General features: G+C 41.5%; 1 protein-coding gene across 1 annotated transcript in view; it reads left to right on the top strand.

The window, feature by feature from the left end:
• TNFRSF21 (TNF receptor superfamily member 21) overlaps window positions 1-24,448 on the top strand; it is a 78,422-nt gene that overhangs the window by 14,976 nt on the left and 38,998 nt on the right. Inside the window, exons 2-3 of the mRNA XM_003254199.4 lie at window positions 7,868-8,519; window positions 10,029-10,523. Of these exons, the coding sequence (XP_003254247.2) occupies window positions 7,868-8,519; window positions 10,029-10,523 (1,147 nt within the window). The remainder of the gene's footprint in view (window positions 1-7,867; window positions 8,520-10,028; window positions 10,524-24,448) is intronic.

The following is a 24,448-nucleotide window of genomic DNA, read 5'->3' on the forward strand; positions in this document are numbered from 1 at the left end:
TTTGCAAATCCGGGTGCTTCTTGTCCTTAGTCAGGCCCATCTCTGTGTCCTAGAATAGAAGTGACAACAGGAGAGGTGTGATGTGGCTCACCAGGGTGAATGCTGAGACCCAGGGAGTTTTTACTGTTGGTTTTTTACAGCTACCTCCTCCCTCTTTTGAAATTTGTGTTGTTCTGGGTTTACCTTTTAATCATTCCATAGGCATTTATAGTGCTCATAAATCCTGTACAGTTTGGGATATTTGCCTCATTTATCCATTGTTGGTGAAATAAATGTCTTGAATAAATGAAATTTTCCAAATAACTAAAGTTTAAACTAGGATGGTGCATAGATAACTTCTGGAGGATAATCTTATTATGCTGCTTATAATTCTAATCAAGTTAGTATCATCTTTTTTTAAAGAAATAAGAGGGGAGGCTGGGCACAGTGGCTCATGCGTATAATTCCAGCACTTTTGGGGGCTGAGGTGGCAGGAATGCTTGAGGCCAGGAGTTTGAGATCAGCCTGGGCAACATAGTGAGAACCTCTGGCTCCCCTCAAAAAAAAAAGAAAGAAATGAGGAGGGAATGTTTTAACTCTTTGATAAATTTGCTTGTCACCTTAAGCACACTGCAGAGTGTAATTCTTGTAAGCCATTTGTAGTTCTATTAAAACAGAGTGATGTCCTCAGGGTCTTTGGAGATGAAATGAAGTATCTGCCCTTGTACTGAAGGTTATAAGGCCAGACTGCTTTATCTCTTGAGTTATTGTGGCTACATTATGGAGGCTTTGGGTTTTCTCCTGCTCACTTTTAAACCTGCGTGTAGCCGGGCACGTTGGCTTACACCTGTAATCCCAGCACTTTGGAAGGCCAAGGCAGGTGGATCACGAGGTCAGGAGATGGAGACCATCCTGGCCAACATGGTGAACCCTGTCTCTACTAAAATACAAAAAATTAGCCGGGCGTGGTGGTGCGCCCCTATAGTCCCAGCTACTCAGGAGGCTGAGGCAGGGGAATCGCTTGAACCCAGCAGGCAGAGGTTGCAGTGAGCTGAGATCATGCCACTGCACCCCAGCTTGGCGACAGAGCAAGACTCCCGTCTCAAAACAAAACAAAAAACCTGTGCACTCACCTTTAGCAACCTCCTCTACCACCACTTCTAATATGCTGGTTCTAATTATTTATGGTCTGTAAGTCCATTCATTCATTTATTCAACTAACACTTGTCAGACATTACCATGAATTGGGTCATTGAGGGCATGGATAGCACCAGTAAGTGAAATAGACCTGATCCTTGTCCACATGGAGCTTGTGATCCATAGGGGAAGACATGCTAAACAGAAAAATGGGTAAGTACAATATTGTGATAGCCATACTGAGGGAAAAAATGGGAATGAGGGGATCTTGTGAAACCTGTTTTTATTAGTGGAGAGGTGGTTAGGGATGGCATTCCAGAGAAAGTCCTATCTTTGTTAAAGACTTTGCCTTTCATCCTAAGTCACGTGGGAAGTGATTGAGAGTTTTAAGCAGAGAATGAAAGGATGAGATTTGGTATGTGAGTTGGAGTGGGTGTCAAGAAAGGAAGCCAAGATCTCAGTACTCATTGCTAAACTCTCAGAGGTCTGACGATTCCTGTGAGTGAGCTTCTGCTCTCTGTATTTTTTGACATTTCTTTTGACTGCCCTGTGCAGGTGTTGACAGACTTTCTCTATAAACGGCTGGATAGTATATTATCCAGCATATAGTATATATAGTGTATTCTATAAAGGGCTGGATAATATTTTAAGTTTGCAGGCCATAAGGTATCTTTTGGAACTATCCAACTGTGCCACTGTAGCATGAAAGCAGCCATAGTCAATACCTACATGAGTGGCTGAATCCCAGTAAACGTGTTTATAAAAACAATTGGCATGTGGGATTTAGTTTGCTGACCTCTGGCTTGGAGAATACTTTGCTTCTTATTCCCATGATCTTCATTATTGAGGTAGTTGTGCAAGGGAGGAAATGCAATCTATGTGGTCGTCCCTGGCCTTGAGCTGCTTGTAATCATTAAGGGAAGATAAGTATATACACTTAAGTGGCCATCAGCAAACATCACAAGACAATATGTAATTAGGCACCAATATGATGAACAGAAACAGGAAATGTGATGAAGAGTTCACTCATCTACTTGGAATCTGGGTGTCTAGGAATAGTTTTAAAGGCTTTACAGGAAAGGTGGAACTTAACAGAAATAATTGTAAACACTTAGCCGGTTAGAGGTGAATACAACCTAGTCCAACTCGCAAATTTTAGTGATGCAGTGTTAGAAGATGAACAAAAGCAAATCACAGAACACTGTATCAACAGTCCCCTTTGGATATGTAAGACAAAACAAAACAAAAATCAATGGAAACAGCCAATGTAAGGTATGCATGCATGTATGTATGTATTATGTGTAAATGCTCAGAAAAGGTCTGGAAAGATGTGCACCAAAATTCACAATGAGTCTGTCTGGAAATGAGTGGATTTGAGCAGAGACTTAAATGTTTTACTTTATAGTTCCTAATTGTTAGAATTATTACATGAATGTTTATTTTCATCTTAAAAAATACTAATTAATACAGGACAATATTAAAACAATTAAAAGTGCCAGATTGGTTAAGAGGCTGAGAGAGTGATGCAGAGAGTGTGATTGGGCAGTCTCCAAAATGTGTCTCAGAATCAGAGAAGATTAGAGCCCTTAGTTTAGGGTGTCCAAAACTTGGATGGGCATCAGAATCACTTGGAAAGCTTAAAAAGAAAATGAACCAAAGCTAAAACCAAATAAATTCCTGGCCCCACTGCAGACCCACAGTGATCTCAGATGATGGGGCTGGGATGCGATTTTTTTTTTAAAGCTTCCCAGGTAATTTTGATGCTGCCTTTGAGACCCGAGGCTTTGGTGAGTCTCTGATCTAGTTTATCCAACTCCGTACAAATGAAGGAATTAAGGATCTTGACCAGGTAGGACTCAGCCTCAGATATTCTGGCTCCCACTCTCTTGCACTTTTCAATGACTGTGTCCCCTGAGTCAGGTGTTTTCCTAGCATTACCTTTGGGTGGCATCTCAACTTGTTGTTGTGTTATACAGAAAGCATTCTTAAATGCCACTTTTGAATGGGGTCCACCTCACCCCCATTACTCATTGTTTCACTCCCAGATCATCACTGGGAATGATTTCTACAGTGTTTTAATCAGAGGGTTGCCACCAGGCGAGTGGGAAAAGCCCTAGTTTTAGATCATAAGTTGACTAAAAGGCCTTAGGAAAATGGCTTTTCTCAGGTGCCAGCTGAGTCTCTGTAAAGAGAAAGGGATGTTGCCAAACCCTTTCTCTCAGCAGGGGTTCACTCAGGCGAAAGAGCCCATGGAGCAGTCCCTCCAGCTTTGTAGCACAGATTGGGTTAACTGTTTACTTCAGAATTGGAAGAGGCATTCGAAGTCCCACTAGTTCAGTGATTTTCAGACTTGGCTTAGGAATAAACCCTCCTGCAACTGAATTCTTACTTGGAAAGCCCCATTAGCAAATTGGTAAAGTGGAGATGCTTGGTTTAGGCAGAGATGGGGGGCCTGGAGCCTACCTCCCATCCCTCCCTGGTCCAAGGGGCATCCTGAGAGCTGTGTTCTGTCCAGTGCTCTCTTAATTCCTATTTGAAAACCACTGATTTTCTTCCTCTTTCCCCTTCCATAAGTAGTCATTCACCAAATTCAACTGACCTGAGCCCTCAAATCTGTCACCTTCTCTCCATTTCCACATCTGCCACCCTAGTCTGAGTCACCACCACCTTCCGTGTTGGTTTTCACCCTCTAACTGGGTTTTCTCGTCTACTCTCCCGCATACCCCTTTCTCCCTCTGCTCTGAAGCAGATAGCTTTTTGATTCACAGGTGCAATTATATGCCTCCTCCCCCCACCTATCATGTAAACATTTAATGACTTCTCATTGCATTTTGAATTAAGATCAGCACATGGAGCGTCTTCAGATGTAACTGGCCACTCTGTTGCATCTTGAGATAGAGCCACAAGCTTTTTAGTTCCTGTGCTGAGCTTCCTTCTGCTTCACACTTTTGCTCTGGTGTTCCCTCTGCCTAACCCCCTTTCACTGCTTCTTGCTTGGAGTTAATTTCTGCCTCTCCATCCCTAAGAGTGATATCAAAATGTTTCTCTAACTTCCCTGAGCTAGGAAGCACCTGTTCAGTTCCCTCTCATAGGATTCTGTATTTCTCTTTCTCAGCAGTGATCTCAATTCTAATTGAGTAATTACTGGTGTATTCTTTTTTTTGTTCATCCCAGCCTAGAATGTAAACTTCATAAGGGCTGGAATAGAGTTCTCAAGGTTCTATCCTCAGCCCATGGCATGGTGTCTTGCACACACCTATTAGGTCTTCAATAAGTACTTGTCCAATGAATTCATAGAGTCTAGTTTTTGCTAAATCTCATTTCTAGTGTTCAGCCTGGGCCCGACTGTGGAGGGATCGTTGTTTGTTGGCTCTGCTTGCGGGAGCTGGAATTGTCTCTTGTTGTATGAGGTAATTTAAAGGTCCTTTTTTAGAGACACATTGTCTAAAGTGGGTTACCCAGTATGATACGGTTTAAACAGGGCCGAGTTTTGCTTTAATTAGAAACTCGATCTGTTATTCCAAATGAACAAAGAGCTCTAAAATCCACTTACAGTCTGAGAAAGAGTGTGGGGGCTGTGGGGTTTAGAGGTGGGTTTTATGTATAGCTAGGAAAACCTTTTTGGTTTTATTTTAGATTTAGAAGTGCATATTTGGGGGGAAGTATAGAAAGCTGTAGGAAGCCTACCCCAACTCCACACCCAAATCCACACATACTTGCTATTCATGACCTCCTGTGCTCATTCTGCAGAGCCACCCTTGTGAGTGTGTGTCTGACTGCCCATCGTCCCCTCCCGCACAGGTAGGGAGGCTGACTTAGATCACACAGCACATCAGAGTGATATTCATCGCCGACCACTGCTCCCTGCCCAGATCTTGGGTTCAGTTCTCTTCTTTCTTAATTGAAGTGTAATAACCTGCCACTTGGGTTACTAATACAGCTTTCAAACTTTCAGAACACTGCAGCTATCTAAAACTGCTTTTGCATGTAGACATACCAGGAAGTACAGAGCAGAGCCACTTTTGCAACCTCTTGGGTTGGGTGTTTAGCAGGGAGATAGGGTCTAATCCTGTCATTGATATTCTTTTTTTTTTTTTTTTTTTCGAGACGGAGTCTTGCTCTGTCGCCCAGGCTGGAGTGCAGTGGCGCGATCTCGGCTCACTGCAAGCTCCGCCTCCCAGTTCACGCCATCTCTGCCTCAGCCTCTCCGGTAGCTGGGACTACAGCGCCCGCCACCGCCGGCTATTTTTTTTTTTTTTTAGTAGAACGGTTTCACCGTGGTCTCGATCTCCTGACCTCTATCGCCGCCTCGCTCCCAATTGGGATTACAGCTGACCATGCCGCGTCATTGATATTCTTTTGTTTCTTTTTCTTTTTTTTTTTGAGATGGAGTCTCACTCTGTCACCCAGAGTGGAGTAAAGTGGCGCAATCTTGGCTCACTGCAACATCCGCCTCCCAGGCTCAAGCAATTCTCCCACCTCAGCCTCCCAAGTAGCTGGGATTACAGGCATGCACCACCACATCTGGCTAATTCTTGTATTTTTAGTAGAGATGGGGTTTCACCATGTTGACCAGGCTGGTCTCGAACTCCTGACCTCAAATGACCTGCCCACCTTGGCCTTCCAAAGTTCTGGGATTACAGGCATGAGCCACTGTGCCCGGCTGGTGTTCTTGACAAATGTAACTTGGGCTCCACAGGATGGGTCCTTTTATCCAGTACATCTGCTATGCTCAGAAAAAGGTGTCTGAGGCTTATTTTCAAATAGGAGGAACAAGAAAATGAAAGGTAAAGTCAGAAGGGATAAGGGAAGACATTACGGAATTTATCATCAAGCAGAAGGTTTTTTCCAGCCTCCAAGATGAGGTTAAGTTTCTTAACAAGAGAATCAACAACTGTCCTTTTTTTATTGGGGGAGGGTCTCGACAGAAAAAATGAATATACCCTCAAAAGCTGAAAATTTGTTTTCAGTATTGTCATTTAACTAGATGGGCAGCTCTGGGATAGGGGAAGGGACTTCAGGGAAATTTTTTTATAATTTTGGTGGGAGAATGACTTGGGCGGGGGTCAGCTGTATCCAGCACTGGGAGGAGGGGGGATGAGGTCAGGGATCGAACAGGTGAACTTTACTAAAATACAAAAATTAGCGGGGGTGGGGGTGTAGTCAGTTCGGAGGGGAGGGAGGGTGAGGGAGGGAGCTTGCAGTGAGCGAGATCGCCACTGCATCCACCTGGGTGGAGAGGAGATCGTCCAAAAAAAAAAAAAAAAAAAAAAAAGAATTGAACCTTGAATTAAGTGTCAGGGTGCTAAAAAGACAGAAACTCTGATCACTATGAAAAAAATTCTGGATTTATTCTCTTAGTCACTGTTATAGCAGCCAATTTAGAAGGAATTTGCCCTGCTGAGTAGCTGGTAGTTTGAGGCAGCCATTATTTCCTTGACACATAAACTTTGTGCATTTCATAAAGGATAGAGAAAACTGTTGGAACTTCTCAATATTCATTAATACAGAAAAACTTTCTCTTAATATTCTTATTCTCCCCCAATCTCTTCTCAGAAGGACCTCAGGATTTAGTCCCACGAATATAATTTCCTTTCCCCTAAGTGCCTGTTGACTCCCTCTTGCTGGGTCTAGCTTTGTGCTTCCTCTCCTAGGTGGCTGCAGGCCCATGCTTTTGTAGCTATGGTCTTCAAAGGCTGAGCAAACAGGGTGTGAATCTAAAAGCATCAACTCTGTTGTTTAAAGCACATTACAAAAATGCCAACGGCCTGCCTCTGTTTTGACAAATAAATAAAAGTTTAGCTTCATGTAGGCAAAGCGTCTGAAAAAATCATGCCATGACTGTCAGGTAATGCCAAGCAGGCAATCTGGTGCATGGAAGTGGCAGCTTGAATGCATGCCTTCCTGGTTCTCAGTTGCCTTGTCCTAGCATCATGAAATGGCAGCTTAACATTGGGGTTGGGGGAAGGAATAGAACTATTCAGCAAGTTATTTTCCTGTTGCATTTGGATTTTGACTAGTATACAATTTTTCTTTTTTTTTCTTTTTTTTTTTTGAGACAGAGTTTCACTCTTGTCACCCAGGCTGGAGTGCAATGGTGCAATCTTGGCTCTTTGCAACCTCCGCCTCCTGGGTTCAAGCGATTATCATGCCTCAGCCTCCTGAGTAGCTGGGATTACAGGCATGCGCCACCACGCCTGGTTAATTTCTTATTTTTAGTAGAGACGGGGTTTCACCATGTCAGCCAGGCTGGTCTCGAACTCCTGACCTCAAGTAATCTGCGTGCCTTAGCCTCCAAAAATGCAGGTGTGCAAAAATTACAGGTGTGATGTAATGCAAATTTTGCAAATACAAAAATTACAGGTGTGAGCCACTGCGCCCAGCCGTATATAACATTTTAAATCTCAGCTACAAAGTGTTTTCACATACATATTCTCAACTGATTTTTATAATCAATTTGAGATGCATTGTCAGTGTCATTTTACAAATGGAAAAAAAGGAAGCTGAGGCAAAGGTCAGGCAATGAAACCAAAGCGTCACGGCCAGTAGATCAAGCTGTAGGGGGGGATCCAAGTCTTTGTTTCTCTCGTTCTACTGTGTTGCAGCATGCTGTCAAGAGGATGCAGTCCTGGTCGGATCTTTAACAGGAATGATGATGGTAGTGCTGGAATTGTTGGCCCTTTTTCTCTTCTGCTCCTATGTAACATCTTCTTGGTTTTTGTTCCTTTCCCTCCCCTTCTGTTTCTTTCAGCTTGGATTCCTTAGCACCACCACAGCTCAGCCAGAACAGAAGGCCTCGAATCTCATTGGCACATACCGCCATGTTGACCGTGCCACTGGCCAGGTGCTAACCTGTGACAAGTGTCCAGCAGGAACCTATGTCTCTGAGCATTGTACCAACACAAGCCTGCGCGTCTGCAGCAGTTGCCCTGTGGGGACCTTTACCAGGCATGAGAATGGCATAGAGAAATGCCATGACTGTAGCCAGCCATGCCCATGGCCAATGATTGAGAAATTACCTTGTGCTGCCTTGACTGACCGAGAATGCACTTGCCCACCTGGCATGTTCCAGTCTAACGCTACCTGTGCCCCCCATACGGTGTGTCCTGTGGGTTGGGGTGTGCGGAAGAAAGGGACAGAGACTGAGGATGTGCGGTGTAAGCAGTGTGCTCGGGGTACCTTCTCAGATGTGCCTTCTAGTGTGATGAAATGCAAAGCATACACAGACTGTCTGAGTCAGAACCTGGTGGTGATCAAGCCGGGGACCAAGGAGACAGACAACGTCTGTGGCACACTCCCGTCCTTCTCCAGCTCCACCTCACCTTCCCCTGGCACAGCCATCTTTTCACGCCCTGAGCACGTGGAATCCCATGAAGTCCCTTCCTCCACTTATGTTCCCAAAGGTAACTTAACCTCATGAATTATTTATTTGAGGAAGGCTTTGAGCCCAGTGGAGGTACCAAGAGTGGGCTTGTATCAAAAATGTTTTCTCCATTTTGTGTATTCCAAAGTCACCCCCTGGAGAGAGGCCTTCATATGGTGGCTAATTAAATCTGGCTTTTTTGGACTTATTAGAAACATGTAGACTCAGAATTTTTCTATTAGGGGAGATCAAATATCTAAAAACTAGGTCACGTCAAGCTATAAAATATAAACCAAGAGAAACAAGGACAGCGTGTGACCTTATGTAAGTTACTTAACCTCTTCAGGCCTCGGTTTCAAACTTGTCAAACAAATGAATGATTTAGATGTTTAAGGTTCCTTCCAGATCAAAAGTTTTCCAACATGGAGTCATTCCCAGGTAGACATAGCCAAGAGCAGAGGAAGAGGGAGAAAGGGAGAAAATACCATTACATCCGTAAGTGAGGGATGAATTTTGAATCCAGGAGGGGCAAAGAATGGGTAGGAAAGTTAGAAGCTCAGGAAATAAGCAAATTTGTATCAGATTGAAGGTAACTAGCACTCATGTCTGGAAAATAACTTTATTTTTTCCCAATGATTTTAACTTTACTCCTTGTATCAATTATTCAAGTTTTCCATCAGAACCTCAAGCAGAATATAAAATTTATCCTTTATTTTCAAATCCTTTTTGATTTAATGTAATTTTCATGAGATGATGACCAACTTGAGTTGTTCCTCCTAGTGTCCTCTCATGTGTGATTACATTTAGCCTTCATGATAACCCTGTGAAGACAGCCATCTTACAATTGCCAGTTGAAACGAAGAAACAGCCTCCGAGAGCTCAGATGGCCACTCTAGCTTTTCTTAGGCCAAGTCCTGTCTCTTGGGACTTAAAATTCCCATCTCTCATACTTCTTAATGAAAATTACTTGTGGAGGCTTCTCTGAGAGACGTCTGCTAAGCTGCCAGCCCAAATCTTGTTTAATCTATTGATAACAGATGCTCTTATTTGCTGACCAGTCCCACCAAGTATTTCACTTATCAAATTTGCATTTGAATTCTTTTCTTTATCTTAGTCATATTCTCAGTTTTACCACTGCATCATAAAATAGTCAAAAGGTGGGAGAAGGAGGATGGACAAAAGAATTAAATTTGAACTGGTTCTCTGAAAACTCAAAATAAGAATTGATTAGATCTCTGCACATATATGTGCCTGCTCAATATGTGAAGTACAGGAGAAGCTGCTGTCAAGCTCAGCTGTTGGATCCTTAAGGATGCCCTTGGTTTTGGTGTAAGAAAGTGAGTTTAGTGGTTCAGTTCCATTTTTGCCTTCCACGTGAAGGTGCTGTTAGGATCTTTATGAAAATGTGCAACACAATTTATTCTTAAGCCTCAAAGTTCATCTCATCTTTGATTATCTGGCCTAGCTTGGAGATGACCAGGGAAAGGAGGGAATGTATAGATCCCCAAATATGGAAAAGCTCTTCCCCCCTCCTTACTCTTTTTTCTAGGCATGAACTCAACAGAATCCAACTCTTCTGCCTCTGTTAGACCAAAGGTACTGAGTAGCATCCAGGAAGGGACAGTCCCTGACAACACAAGCTCAGCAAGGGGGAAGGAAGACGTGAACAAGACCCTCCCAAACCTTCAGGTAGTCAACCACCAGCAAGGCCCCCACCACAGACACATCCTGAAGCTGCTGCCATCCATGGAGGCCACTGGGGGCGAGAAGTCCAGCACGCCCATCAAGGGCCCCAAGAGGGGACATCCTAGACAGAACATACACAAGCATTTTGACATCAATGAGCATTTGCCCTGGATGATTGTGCTTTTCCTGCTGCTGGTGCTTGTGGTGATTGTGGTGTGCAGTGTCCGGAAAAGCTCGAGGACTCTGAAAAAGGGCCCCCGGCAGGATCCCAGTGCCATTGTGGAAAAGGCAGGGCTGAAGAAATCCATGACTCCAACCCAGAACCGGGAGAAATGGATCTACTACTGCAATGGCCATGGTGAGCCTTCTCTCTTTTCTCCTTGCTCACAGATCTCTCTGCCACTTTTTCCCTAGTCCCTGTTTTCTGAAGGAATGGGAATGCATAGTTTGTGGAATCTTCTTTGTTATAGAAAAAGAGATTGACCGTCTCATTAGAAGTAATGCATTCAGAAAGAATAATCTCTCTTCCTCCTTTTCCCCTGGTACCTTTAAAACAGAAGAATGTTGCGGAATCAGAGACCTGAGTGACTCCTAGGGACTTTGTTTGACCTTGTCATTTAACAAATGAGAAATTTGAGTTTAGAGAGGTTTGGCAACATTGATCCAAACAAGAGGCTAGTTGTTTTTGAGGACAGATGGGACGAGACTCCTGACTGTTGGAGCACTTGCTTTTCCTATACGATTAGGCTGTGAAGCAAATGAAGGGGACAAAATCCAACTTGTCATAAGTTTGCTTTTTTCAGTCACAACCTTGCTTTTAGATTCCTAACAATTTCCTCGCATACATATTTTCCCCACTTAAATTTTTAGGATCCCAAGTCTATCAGGAGGGTAGGATGGTCTTTTGGATTGTAGACCCCAGAAGCATATGTCGGTCATGATCTAAGGCTCAGCATTACATCTCTTTCCTGGTAGTCAGCATATGTTCAATACAGGCTGGAATATTTTGGCCTTTCCTCTTTTGAGGGCAAAAAATAGCTTATAGAACTTGTCCCAGAGCTAAGTTTGATCTGAAGACTGCAGTTTTCAGACTGTGCAGTAACTTCCCTTTCTTTAAATCCTAAATGAAACTTCAGCCCAGTTTTGATAACCCCATTCAGGTGTGTCCTCTCCCCTCAAGGAGAAAGGGGTATATCTATTTTTCTAAAAAGCAGTTTGGCTTTTTGTGGTCTTACAAATATTTATACCATTTGGCATGGCAATTCCATTCTTGTGAATATATCATAAAGTTATAATCAGAAACACTGAAACAAAGATATAAGCACAAAAATCTTAAACTTTTAACCCAACATCATGTCTCATAGAAATTGAAAATAACAGAAGGACAGTTTTCGGGAAAAACTAAGTAAATTATGGTGTATTCATAGAATGGAATATTATGTTGACATTCAAGATTTTATGAAGTTTTTGATTTTAGCCAGGAAAGTGTTTATACTAGGTTAAAGGAAAAAAACAAACACCAAACTGCATACTTTGTGGAATATAATCCCAACTCTCATTAAACTTGAGAATAAGACTGAATGGAAATATGCCAAAGTGACAATTTGTTTTTCCCCAGTGTGGTGGGATTTATGTGTGGGTTTCTTTTTTCTTTATTAGTTTTCTGTACTTTCCCCAAGTTGTCTGTACTAAGTACATGCCACTTCTATAATGAAACATTTAGAAAAAGTTAAAAAAGTCTTGCAACTCATTTTGCTTCCCCTTATTGATTTGTGTAAATCAAGTTTGTCCAACCCTTGACCCAGGACAGCTTTGGCTTTGAATGCAGCCCGACACAAATTCATAAACTTTCTGAGGGTTTTTTTTTTTTTTTTTTGGAGACAGAATTTAGCTCTTGTTGCTCAGGCTGGAGTGCAATGGTGTGATCTCAGCTCACCACAACTTCCACCTCCCAGGTTCAAGCGATTCTCCTGCCTCAGCCCCCTGAGTAGCTGGGATTACAGGCATGTGCCACCATGTCCAGCTAATTTTGTATTTTTAGTAGAGATGGGGTTTCTCCATGTTGGTCAGGCTGGTCTTGAACTCCCAACCTCAGGTGATCCGCCCGCCTCGGCCTCCCAAAGTGCTGGGATTACAAGCGTGAGCCACCTTGCCCAGCTTTTTTTGTTTGTTTGTTTTTTAGCTTATCAGCTATTATTGGTGTATTTTATGTGGCCCAAGACGATTCTTCTTCCAGTGTGGCTCAGGGAAGTCAAAAGATTGGACACCTGTGATGTAAATGGTCAAAAGTCAAGTGAAAGTCAAGCAGAGGCAAACATCCTATTTGGGTCTTATCAGACTAAGCCTGCATAAACTTGAATAAGACAACTATTTACTGGAAGCCTGTCTGGGGAAAGCTTCAATTCCCCCTTCTTTTTAATTAAAAAAAATCTTTTTATTTGTACATAATTCCAAACTTTTGAAAAGTTGCAACAACAGTACAAAGAATACCTACATACCTGTGCCCACATTTATCTATTATTAACATATTGCCCTTTTGCTTTATCATTTGCTCTGTCTACGTAAAAAATATCCCTATTAGCCCGGGTGTGGTGGCTCATGCCTGTAATCCCAGCGCTTTGGGAGGCTGAGGCATGCAGATCACCTGAGGTCAGGAGTTTGAGACCAGCCTGGCCAACATGGTGAAACCTCGTATCTACTAAAAATACAATAATTAGCCAGGTGTGGTGGCACACGCCTATAGTCCCAGCTTTTCAGGAGGCTGGGGCAGGAGAATCACTTGAACCTGGGAGGTGGAGGTTGCAGTGAGCCAAGATCGTGCCGCTGCACTCTGGCCTGGGCCAAAGAGCGAGACTTCATCTCAAAAAAAAAAAAAAAAAAAAAAAATCACACATAGATTTTATATTATAAAATATGTATTATAGAATAGCTTATTATATATTATATAACATGTAATATATAATATATAATTATGTGCATATATACACATACATACATGGAAAAAATAATTTTATTTTATGGCCTTTTATCCCCTGATACTTTAGCATGTATTTCCCGACAATAAGACTGTTCTCTTCAGAAAACATACTAGGTTTCAACCTTAATAAGTTTAGCAGGGTTACAATCCTTTGCCTTTCATTTGCCAATATTGTATGTTGACCCAGTAAGGCCCTTGGTAGATAATATACTTTTTTTCTCTAGCGTAGGATCCAGTCTAGGATCAGAATTGCATTAACGTGCCCTGTATGTGGCTAGTCAGGGTATTTGTTCTGTTGCAGATTTACCCAATTAGTAGAAAACCATGTGAACATCCTGATAGATAATTAAATATCTGGAACTGTCCTCTCATTATTCACTTTATTACAAGAGCAACTCCATTCCTTTAGTAGTTGCATTTATAGATTATGGTCAGCTACATTTTTAAACTCTCTTCTGCAGTCCGGTTTTTAAAATTCTTGAGAACACGGCAAGTTGTAGAGTAAAAACTGGTCCAGCAGCAGAAAGCAATTTAATATAATGACCTTAGACGTTCTTATGACCATGGTAACCTTATAAACTACTATGCCTGTGTCCTTAAAACAATATCCTATTTTGTAAAAATAATGGAAGTGCCAAATCAAACAAAGCCTGATCCTACTCGTCTGTGAAAGCAGTACCTCAGCAATATGCTTTTCAAACTAAATTACAGTAGTTTCATTGAGGCATAACTATCTCTTCCAATAGTTTAGGCTTGTTCCTGAGATTTTTGCATTGGGATATTTATATTTAAGGTGTTTTTCTAAGGAAAGTCTTTTCTTTCCAAATTGCTAGTCTCAAACATGCAACCGGGTAAAATCCTGTTACAAAGAGGGGTTCTGTTTAGTAAAGCCATTCCAGGTGCTCAGAGAGGCCTCTAGAAACAGGGCTTTGTTGGCTGATTGCATTGAGTTCTGGCCAGCAGATAATCCTGTATAATAAGATATTTTCCTGGTCCTTGTCTATTTCACACTGAATTATTCATGAGGATAAGGTGGGAAGGAAATGGCTTAGCCTTGGGTTGTTTTCTATCAGAGGTCTTCTAAAACCTCACTTATCCTTGCCTACCCTCAGTAGAACAAGCCATGCTCCTGGATGCCATATACATCCTCCGAACTTTGAAGCTAGGCCATTGGTTTCCGTCTTTCTTGCGAACAAAAACGTCTTTTATTATTCAGCTCTACTCATCCATCTTTGTCTACCATGGACTTACAGTTTTTAAAGTTGAACTCCAGAAAGCTACAATCCTACTTTCATGGAGTCCTAGTATTGGAAACATAAGATGAGGGCTCGCATGGCTAGGAGATGGAAGAATAAAGGTGCTGTGGTATTTTGTACTCTTTCTTCCTTTCTGAAGTCAGAGCAATTTTATGTTTGGTAGATGTTGGTATATGTTTGGGGACTGGACTGTGGTTTCACGTAATATATCTATTTCAGCAACAGGAATTGGAAGTATCTTCAGAATGTTTACATATAAAAATATAGTTAAGAGGTTGAAGTGTCAGCAAGATAAGAATATTGTTAATACTCAATTTGTCATGCTTTTATCATTTTTTGAAAATGTATTTCTTTTTGTTGTATAACCTCAACATAATGGGGTAAGTGGCGGGGGAAGGTCCAAAAATTTCAGTTTAATTAAAAATTAAGGATTTATGTGGATTCACATTAATTGAGAGGTTACGTGGAAAACATTTTTTTATTTGATCTGTTTTGTCACAAAAGAACAAAAGTAAAGATAGTAGAATTTAATCCCTATACAATTGGCCATACATCACACTGAGAAAAGTCACCAATGATCTGAAAACAGTCACTTTGTTCATTTCCTTATAGCTATGGAGGCTACAAAACTGTATTCCAGTCCCAGTTGAAAAACAGGGTAGCTGAGAACAGAAACCAATTGCTGTTTGCTCATTGCAGTTTCTAATTTGTGCCGTTACTATTTCCCTTTTCCTTCTTTCTTCCTCTCCTTCCTCCCTTCCCTACTTTCCTCTTCTCCTTCTCTCCCCCATTCTTCCTCCCTCTTTAACTATTTGCAAAAAGTAGGAAGTCTTGTTCTCAGCAACTAGTGGGCCTAGAAATTTAGAGGGGAAGTTTGAAAAGCAGGTGAGGAGTAGGAATTGCCCTGAAAGTACTTAGGGACGAAGAAGCTCTGCAAAGTGACAAAAGGAACAAAACATCGGCAGTTTCTGGCTTGTATCATATTTCCTTTTTCCTTCAGACTGTGAAGAAAAGTGAGGGAAAAAAGGTGAGAGACAAAGGAATTGGATATACCTACTTTCAACCTGCTCAGTTTCTGATGAGCACATTCTTCAGTGCTCTGCCTTGAGGAGACACCGTAGTAAGCATTTGATAGGGACAGTGATCCCTCTCCACGTAGTTACTTGAAGCACATGCCATAGATAGGCAGCATCTCCTTTAAATCAGCTGCAACAGGGATTATGAAATCAGTTGGGGCAGGCATTATTTCTCAAGCAGATTGTTTTGTGTCCTCTACAGCAAAGGGGCAAAGGTCTTATTCTGTATAACTGGATTCTAAGATGCAATTTCTTCATTCCTTTAGCTCTCGCCATCTGTCACTGTTTAACTCTTTGTGGCTATGTGGTTTGTCTCCCCACATAGCTTCTAAGTTCTTAGAGAGAAGACATTGGTTCTTACTGTATGTCCCCTGTGCCTGGAATAGGGCTTGAGGAGGGGTGGTCCAGAGCTGAGCTGGCACATATGGTAACCACTGGCCTCATGAGCTATTTAATTTAAATTTAACTAAAGTGAAAAATTCAGTTCCTCAGTTGCACCAGCCACATCTTAAGTACTCAGTAGCCGCACATAGCTTGTGGTTACCATATTGGATAGGACAGATAAAGGACATTGCCATCATCATACAAAGTTCTCTTGGATAGCACTGGTGTAAAGCACCCATAAACTAAGTAATCTACATATACTTTTTAAGGCCGGATTGTTTTAAAGACATTGGATTTTTTTTTTCTTGTTGATTTATACTGATGTTGGTGTTAGGGATTTAAACATAGAGATCTTCAGGTGGGTTCTTTATACTAAATTGCCATAGATGGTAAGAATAATTTTTCGGAGCTAAAGGAAGCTTCCACAATAGCACTGCTTTAAAATATGCAAAAACTGACTAGGAAAAGATTGCTGACATCCCTCATCTGATTTGCTTATTTCAAAGTGAAACACATCAGCCCATGGACACTGGAGAGCAGGGTGATGCCAAGAGAGAGAACCCTGCTAATTCAAAGGCCAAGGCAGCTTCATAAATGCTTAGGTGCTCGTGTTTAACTAGTGTGGAAATGGATTAACCTTGTGGGTGGTGTTAGCAGACAAGCATGAGAAGCTTGTAGGAGTAATGTGGTTGGGCTGAAGTGGGAGTGAGGGAAGCAAAGGAGATGAAGCTTTTGGGTAAGAAAGAAGCATCATAGACTATAAATTCCATCCATAAACCTGGGTTCTAAAATTCTGGATTTGCCATTTCCTAGTCATGTACTCCGAGTTAAGACCTTTTACTTCTCTGGGCCTCTGTTTATAATGTTAGAAAATTTTAAAAAATGCATTAGAATATGCAGTTAGGAACAAAGACTCTGGAGTCTGGTTTCCCTTTGCTTACCAGCTGTGTGAGCCAGGGCAAGTTACTTAATCACTCTGTGCTTTAGTTTCTTCATGCGTAATACAGGGATACTAATAGTACACAGGCTGTAGTGAGGATTACATACATGAGTGTGTGCCCAGTGCTTGGGACGTTGCTGTCCACATGGTCCACAGTTCACAAGTGATAGCAGTGATGAGGACGAGCGTGCAGACGCTGGAGATGATGCAGAGGATGGAACATCATCATCCTCACCACTGACATCATCACCTCCTTCCTCTCTGGCAGTCTCAGTTTGTTTCCTGATTAAGTCACAGAAATGACCACTAGCAAGAAAGAAACATTCTCCTTTAAAATACTATTCTTAGGGGTTGGGCGCAGTGGCTCACGCCTGTAATCCCAGCACTTTGGAGGCCGAAGCAGGCTGATCACTTGAGGTCAGGAGTTCAAGACCAGCCTGGCCAACTTAGCGAAACTGTCTCTACTAAAAATACAAAATTAACCAGGCGTGGTGGCGGGCGCCTGTAATCCCAGGTACTCAGGAGGCTGAGGCAGGGGAATCACTGGAACTCGGGAGGCAGAGGTTGCAGTGAGCCAAGATCGTGCCACTGCACTTCAGCCTGGGCAACAAAAGAAAAACTCCATATCAAAAAACAACGACAACAACAAAAAAAACCCTACTTAGGTAGGAGCAACACTGCCACCTTAAAAGAACTTATTAGGAACATGGGTTTCCCTTCATACCAGATATGATTATTAGCTTAATTATTTACACACGTAGGCAGTGCCCTCTCAAATGGGCAGAGCCTCTGAGATCATCAAGCAAGACTCTTCAGTGGCTTTAGACTTGGATATAAATCTATGCTGTCCAAAACAATATTTTCCCTAAGCTATCTATACCGTGGGTCAGCAAGTTAGGAGATATTTTAGGATTATAGGTTGCAACTACTCCACTCTGTTTGAAAGTGTAGTAGTATGAAAGTGGCCAGAGACACTATGTAAATGATGGGTGTGGCTGTGTTCCAACAAAGCTTTATTTGCAAGAACAGGTGGTTTGTCCTGCAGGTTGTCGCCTACCAGCATCTGGTCTATGCCGTAGACTTGTCATCTCTTAGCAGCTTCTCTTTCACCTTCTGCTGGCTTGCGCGGCTTGGATAAACAGTTTGATTCTTGGAGCCTTTCTCGAATTTCAATGGTTCGAGCTCAGTTTTTCCTCTAGCAGTAGCTGTTTCTAAGTCTGCTGAAGGGGTAAGTAACAAAGGGGAACCATCAGCTATGAGTGGGAGCAAGGAAAAGGAGGCAGCTGTCCTTGTATTTTCTCTTAAAAATTGTTCTGTGCTTCCTCCATCTCCTAACAGATGTCAGCTTTCACCAGGAGACTCCATCTTATGTGTGGGTCCACCGCACAGGTGTACCTGCCATGTACCTGCTACAACTCATCTCTTTGCCCAACTAGAGCCATAAAGAAGAGAGGAGGGGGTCTGGGAGAGCTCAGGTTCAAATCTATTTGGCTACTAAAAGACTGGACGATCTCAGGCAAGGCACTTTCTCTCTTTGGATCTCGTCTTTCTTTGTAAAATCAGGAGACTTGAACCCATCACAGAAGGGCCACCAGATTTTGATCAGTGTGACAATTTATCTGTGCCTTACCTGAGTGTGCCTACTGTCTTGCTGGTGTCTATCAGGAAAAACATGGCCCGAGGGGTCCTGCAATGTGCTGTAGGGTGGAGAACACTGCACTGCCAGTCAGAGGAAAGCCAGGCTCAATGCCAACCTGATGCCACTGAAGGATTGTGTGCTCACTGCAACATGAAAGAGCTTTCCCCCAGGCTTATGAGAGTGTGAGGGCAGGTTACTGAAAATTTCTATTTAAATTAGGTCACAGGGTTGGGGGAAAACCAAGAGAATGTGTAATAACTCTGTGTGCTTTTAGGGAGAATGAGACTTTTTTTTCTTTTTTTTAAATTACACTTTAAGTACTAGGGTACATGTGCACAACGTGCGGATTTGATACATAGGTATACATGTGCCATGTTGGTTTGCTGTACCCATCAACTCATCATTTACATTAGGTATTTCTTCTAATGCTATCCCTCCCCGAGCCCCCCATCCCCCAACAGGCCCCGGTGCGTGATGTTCCCCGCCCTGTGTCCAAGTAATTTCGTTGTTTAGTTCCCACCTATGAGTGAGAACATGTGGTGTTTGGTTTTCTGTCCTTGTGATAGTTTGCTGAGAATGATGGTTTCCAGCTTGATCCATGTCCCTGCAAAGGACATGAACTCATCTTTTTTTATGGCTGCATAGTATTCCATGGTGTATATGTGCCACATTTTTTTAATCCAGTCTATCACTGATGGACATTTGGGTTGGTTCTAAGTCTTTGCTATTGTGAATAGTGCCGCAATAAACATATGTGTGCATTTGTCTTTATGGTAGCATGATTTATAATCCTTTGGGTATATAACCAGTAATGGGATTGCTGGGTCAAATGATAATTCTCGTTCTAGATCCTTGAGGAATCGCCACACTGTATTCCACAATGGTTGAACTAATTTACACTCCCACGTTAGGAGTGGGAATATAGGAACGTAAAAGCATTCCTATTTCTCCACATCCTCTCCAGTATCTGTTGATTCCTGACTTTTTAATGATTGCCATTCTAACTGGAGTAAGATGGTATCTCATTGTGGTTTTGAGTTGCATTTCTCTGATGGCCAGTGATGATGAGCATTTTTTCGTGTGTCTGTTGGCTACATAGATGTCTTCTTTTGAGAAGTGTCTGTTCATATCCTTTGCCCACTTTTTGATGGGGTTGTTTGTTTTTTTCTTGTAAATTTGTTTCAGTTCTTTGTAGATTCTGGTTATTAGCCCTTTGTCTGATGGGCAGACTGCAAAAATTTTCTCCCATTCTGTAGGCTGCCTGTTCACTTCACTCTGATGATAGTTTCTTTTGCTGTGCAGAAGCTCTTTAGTTTAATTAGATCCCATTAGTCAATTTTGGCTTTTGTTGCCATTGCTTTTGGTGTTTTAGTCATGAAGTCCTTGCCCATGCCTATGTCCTGAATGGTATTGCCTAGGTTTTCTTCTAGAGTTTTTATGGTTTTAGGTCTAACATTAAATCTTTAATCTATGTTGAATTAATTTTTGTATAAGGTGTAAGGAAGGGATCCAGTTTCAGCTTTCTACATATGGCTAGCCAGTTTTTCCAGCACCATTTATTAAGTAGGGAATCCTTTCCCCATCTCTTGTTTTTGTCAGGTTTGTCAAAGATCAGGTGGTTGTAGATGTGTGGTGTTATTTCTGAGGCCTCTGTTCTGTTCCATTGGTCTATATCTCTATATCATGGTACCAGTACCATGCTGTTTTGGTTACTGTAGCCTTGTAGTATAGTTTGAAGTCAGGTAGTGTGATGCCTCCAGCTTTGTTCTTTTTGCTTAGGATTGTCTTGGCAATGCAGGCTCTTTTTTGGTTCCATATGAACTTTAAAGTAGTTTTTTCCAATTCTGTGAGGAAAATCATTGGTAGCTTGATGGGGATGGCATTGAATCTATAAATTACTTTGGGCAGTATGGCCATTTTCACAATATTGATTCTTCCTATCCATGAGCATGGAATAGTCTTCCATTTGTTTGTGTCCTCTTTTATTTTGTTCAGTAGTGTTTGTAGTTCTCCTTGAAGAGGTCCTTCACATCCCTTGTAAGTTGGATTCCTAGGTATTTTATTTTCTTTATAGCAATTGTGAATGGAAGTTCACTCATGATTTGGCTCTCATTTGTCTGTTAATGGTGTATAGGAATGCTTGTGATTTTTGCACATTGATTTTATATCCTCAGCTTATGGAGATTTGGGGCTGAGACGATGGGGTTTTCTAAATATATAGTCATGTCATCTGGGACAATTTGACTTTCTTATTTCCTAACTGAATACCCTTTATTTCTTTCTCTTGCCTGATTGCCCTGGCCAGAACTTCCAACATTATGTTGAATAGCAGTGGTGAGAGAGGGCATCCTTGTCTTGTGCCAGTTTTCAAAGGGAAAGTTTCCAGTTTTTGCCCATTCAGTATGTTGTTGGCTGTGGGTTTGTCATCGATAGCACTTATTATTTTGAGATACATTCCATCAATACCTAGTTTATTGAGAGTTTTTAGCATGAAGGGCTGTTGAATTTTGTCAAAGGCCTTTTCTGCATCTATTGAGATAATCATGTGGTTTTTGTCATTGGTCCTGTTTATGTGATGGATTACGTTTATTGATTTGCATATGTTGAACCAGCCTTGCATCCCAGGGATGAAGCTGACTTGATCATGGTGATTAAGCTTTTTGATGTGCTGCTGGATTCGGTTTGCAAGTATTTTATTGAGGATTTTCCGATTGATGTTCATCAGGGATATTGGTCTAAAATTCTCTTTTTTTGTTGTGTCTCTGCCAGGCTTTGGTATCAAGATGATCCTGGCCTCATAAAATGAGTTAGGGAGGATTCCCTTTTTTTCTGTTGATTGGAATAGTTTCAGAAGGAATGGTACCAGCTCCTCTTTGTACTTCTGGTAGAATTCAGCTGTGAATCCATCTGGTCCTGGACTTTTTTTGGTTGGTAGGCTATTAATTATTGCCTCAATTTCAGAGCCTGTTATTGGTCTATTCGGAGATTCAACTTCTTCCTGGTTTAATCTTAGGAGGGTGTATGTGTCCAGGAATTTATCCATTTCTTCTAGATTTCCTAATTTATTTGCATAGAGGTGTTTATAGTATTCTCTGATGGTAGTTTGTATTTCTGTGGGATCGGTGGTGATATCCCCTTTATAATTTTTTATTGCATCTATTTGATTCTTCCTTCTTTTATTAGTCTTGCTAATGGTCTATCAATTTTATTGATCTTTTCAAAAAACTGTCTCCTGGATTCGTTGATTTTTTTGAAGGGTTTTTTTTGTGTCTTTATCTTTTTCAGTTCTGCTCTGATTTTGCTTATTTCTTGCCTTCTGCTAGCTTTTGAATGTGTTTGCTCTTGCTTCTCTAGTTCTTTTAATTGTGATGTTAGGGTGTTGATTTTAGATCTTTCCTGCTTTCTCATGTGGGTGTTTAGTGCTATAAATTTCCCTCTACGCACTGCTTTAAATGTGTCCCAGAGATTCTGGTATGTTGTGTCTTTGTTCTCATTGGTTTCAAAGAACATCTTTATTTCTGCCTTCATTTTGTTATGTACCCAGTAGTCATTCAGGAGCAGGTTATTGAGTTTCCATGTAGTTGTGCGGTTTTGAGTGAGTTTCTTAATCCTAAGTTCCAATTTAATTGCACTGTGGTCTGAGAGACAGTTTATTGTGATTTCTGTTCTTTTATATTTTCTGAGGAGTGTTTTACTTCCAATTATATGGTCCATTTTAGAATAAGTGTGATGTGGTGCTGAGAATAATGTATATTCTGTTGATTTGGGGTGGAGAGTTCTGTAGATGTCTGTTAGGTCTGTTTGTTGCAGAGCTGAGTTCAAGTCCTGGATATCCTTGTTATCTTTCTGTTTCGTTGATCTGTCTAATACCGACAATGGGGTGTTAAAGTCTCCCATTATTATTGTATGGGAGTCTAAGTCTCTTTGTATGTCTCTAAGGACTTGCTTTATGAATGTGGGTGCTCCTGTATTTGGTGCATATATATTAAGGATAGTTAGCTCTTCTTGTCAAATCGATCCCTTTACCATTATGTACTGGCCTTCTTTGTCTCTTTTGATCTTTGTTGGTTTAAAGTCTGTTTTATCAGAGACTAGCATTGCAACGCCTGCTTTTTTTTTTGCTTTCCATTTGCTTGATAGATCTTCCTCCATCCCCTTATTTTGAGCCTGTGTGTGTGTGTGTGCATGTGAGATGGGTCTCCTGAATACAGCACAACAATGGGTCTTGACTCTTTATCCGATTTGCCAGTCTGTGTCTTTTAATTGGGGCATTTAGCCCAATTACATTTAAGGTTAATATTGTTGTGTGTGAGTTTGATCTTGTCATTATGATGTTAGCTGGTTATTTTGCCCGTTAATTGATACAGTTTCTTCATAGCATCGATAGTCTTCACAATTTGGCATGTTTTTGCAGTGGCTGATACTGTTTTTCTCTCCATGTTTTGTGCTTCCTTCAGGAGCTCTTGTAAGGCAGGCCTGGTGGTGACAAAATCTCTCAGCATTTGCTTGTCTGTAAAGGATTTTATTTCTCCTTCACTTATGAAGCTTAGTTTGGCTGGATATGAAATTCTGGGTTGAAAATTATTTTCTTTAAGAATGTTGAATATTGTCCTCCACTCTCTTCTGGCTTATAGGATTTCTGCCAAAAGATCTGCTGTTAGTCTGATGGGCTTCCCTTTGTGGGTAACCTGACCTTTCTCTCTGGCTCCCCTTAACACTTATTCCTTTATTTCAACCTTGGTGAATCTGACAATTATGTGTCTTGAGGTTTCTCTTCTCGAGGAGTATCTTTGTGATCTCTGTATTTTCTGAATGTTGGCCTGCCCTGCTAGGTTGGGGAAGTTCTCCTGGATAATATCGTGAAGAGTGTTTTCCAGCTTGGTTCCATTCTCCCCATCACTTTCAGGTACACCAATCAAATGTAGATTTGGTCTTTTCACATAATCCCATATTTCTTGTAGGCTCTGTTCGTTTCTTTTTCTCTTTTTTCTCTGGACTTGTCATCTCACTTTATTTCATTAATTTGATCTTCAATCACTGATACCCTTTCTTCCACTTGATCGAATCGGCTATTGAAGCTTGTGCATGTGTCACGAAGTTCTCGTGCCATGGTCTTCAGCTCCATCAGGTCATTTAAGGTCTTCTCTACACTGTTTATTCTAGTTATCCGTTAGTCTAACTTTTTTTTTTTAAGGTTTTTAGCTTCCTTGCGATAGGTTCAAACATGCTGCTTTAGCTCGGAGAGGTTTTGTTATTACTGATCTTCTGAAGCCTACATCTGTCAACTCCTCAAAGTCATTCTCCATTCAGCTTTGTTCCATTGCTGGCGAAGAGCTGTGATCCTTTGGAGGAGAAGATGCACTCTGATTTTTAGAATTTTCAGCTTTTCTGCTCTGGTTTCTCCCCATTTTTGTGGTTTTATCTACCTTTGGTATTTGATGTTGGTGACCTACAGATGGGGATTTGGTGTAGATGACCTTTTTGTTGATGTTGATGCTATTCATTTCTGTTTGTTAGTTTTCCTTCTAACAGTCAGGTCCCTCAGCTTCAGGTCTGTTGGATTTCGCTGGAGGTCCACTCCAGACCTTGTTTGCCTAGGTATCACCAGTGGACGTTGCAGAACAGCAAATACTGCAGAACAGCAAATATTGCTGCTTGATCCTTCCAGAGGGGCAGCTGCCTTTATGAGGTGTCTGTTGACCCCTGTTGGGAGGTGACTCCCAGTTAGGCTACACGGGGGTCAGGGACCCACTTGAGGAGGCAGTGTGTCCTTTCTCAGAGCTCAAACACCATGCTGGGAGAACCACTGCTCTCTTCAGAGCTGTCAGACAGGGACGTAACTCTCCCCAGTAAAAAATTAAATTACATGTTTCCCACAGATCAGTGCATCTTTGTAATTTGTTGGGACTATGTGCTTAAATTTTACAAGATAATCTAAAAGTGATACTTGCGAATGGAGAAAACTGTCACTCATATACGGGTGGAGGCTGGGGTTATAGAAATAATTTATT

This window comes from Nomascus leucogenys, chromosome 22a (genome assembly GCF_006542625.1).
Source record: "Nomascus leucogenys isolate Asia chromosome 22a, Asia_NLE_v1, whole genome shotgun sequence".
In the NCBI taxonomy this organism is placed as follows: Eukaryota; Metazoa; Chordata; class Mammalia; order Primates; family Hylobatidae; genus Nomascus; species Nomascus leucogenys.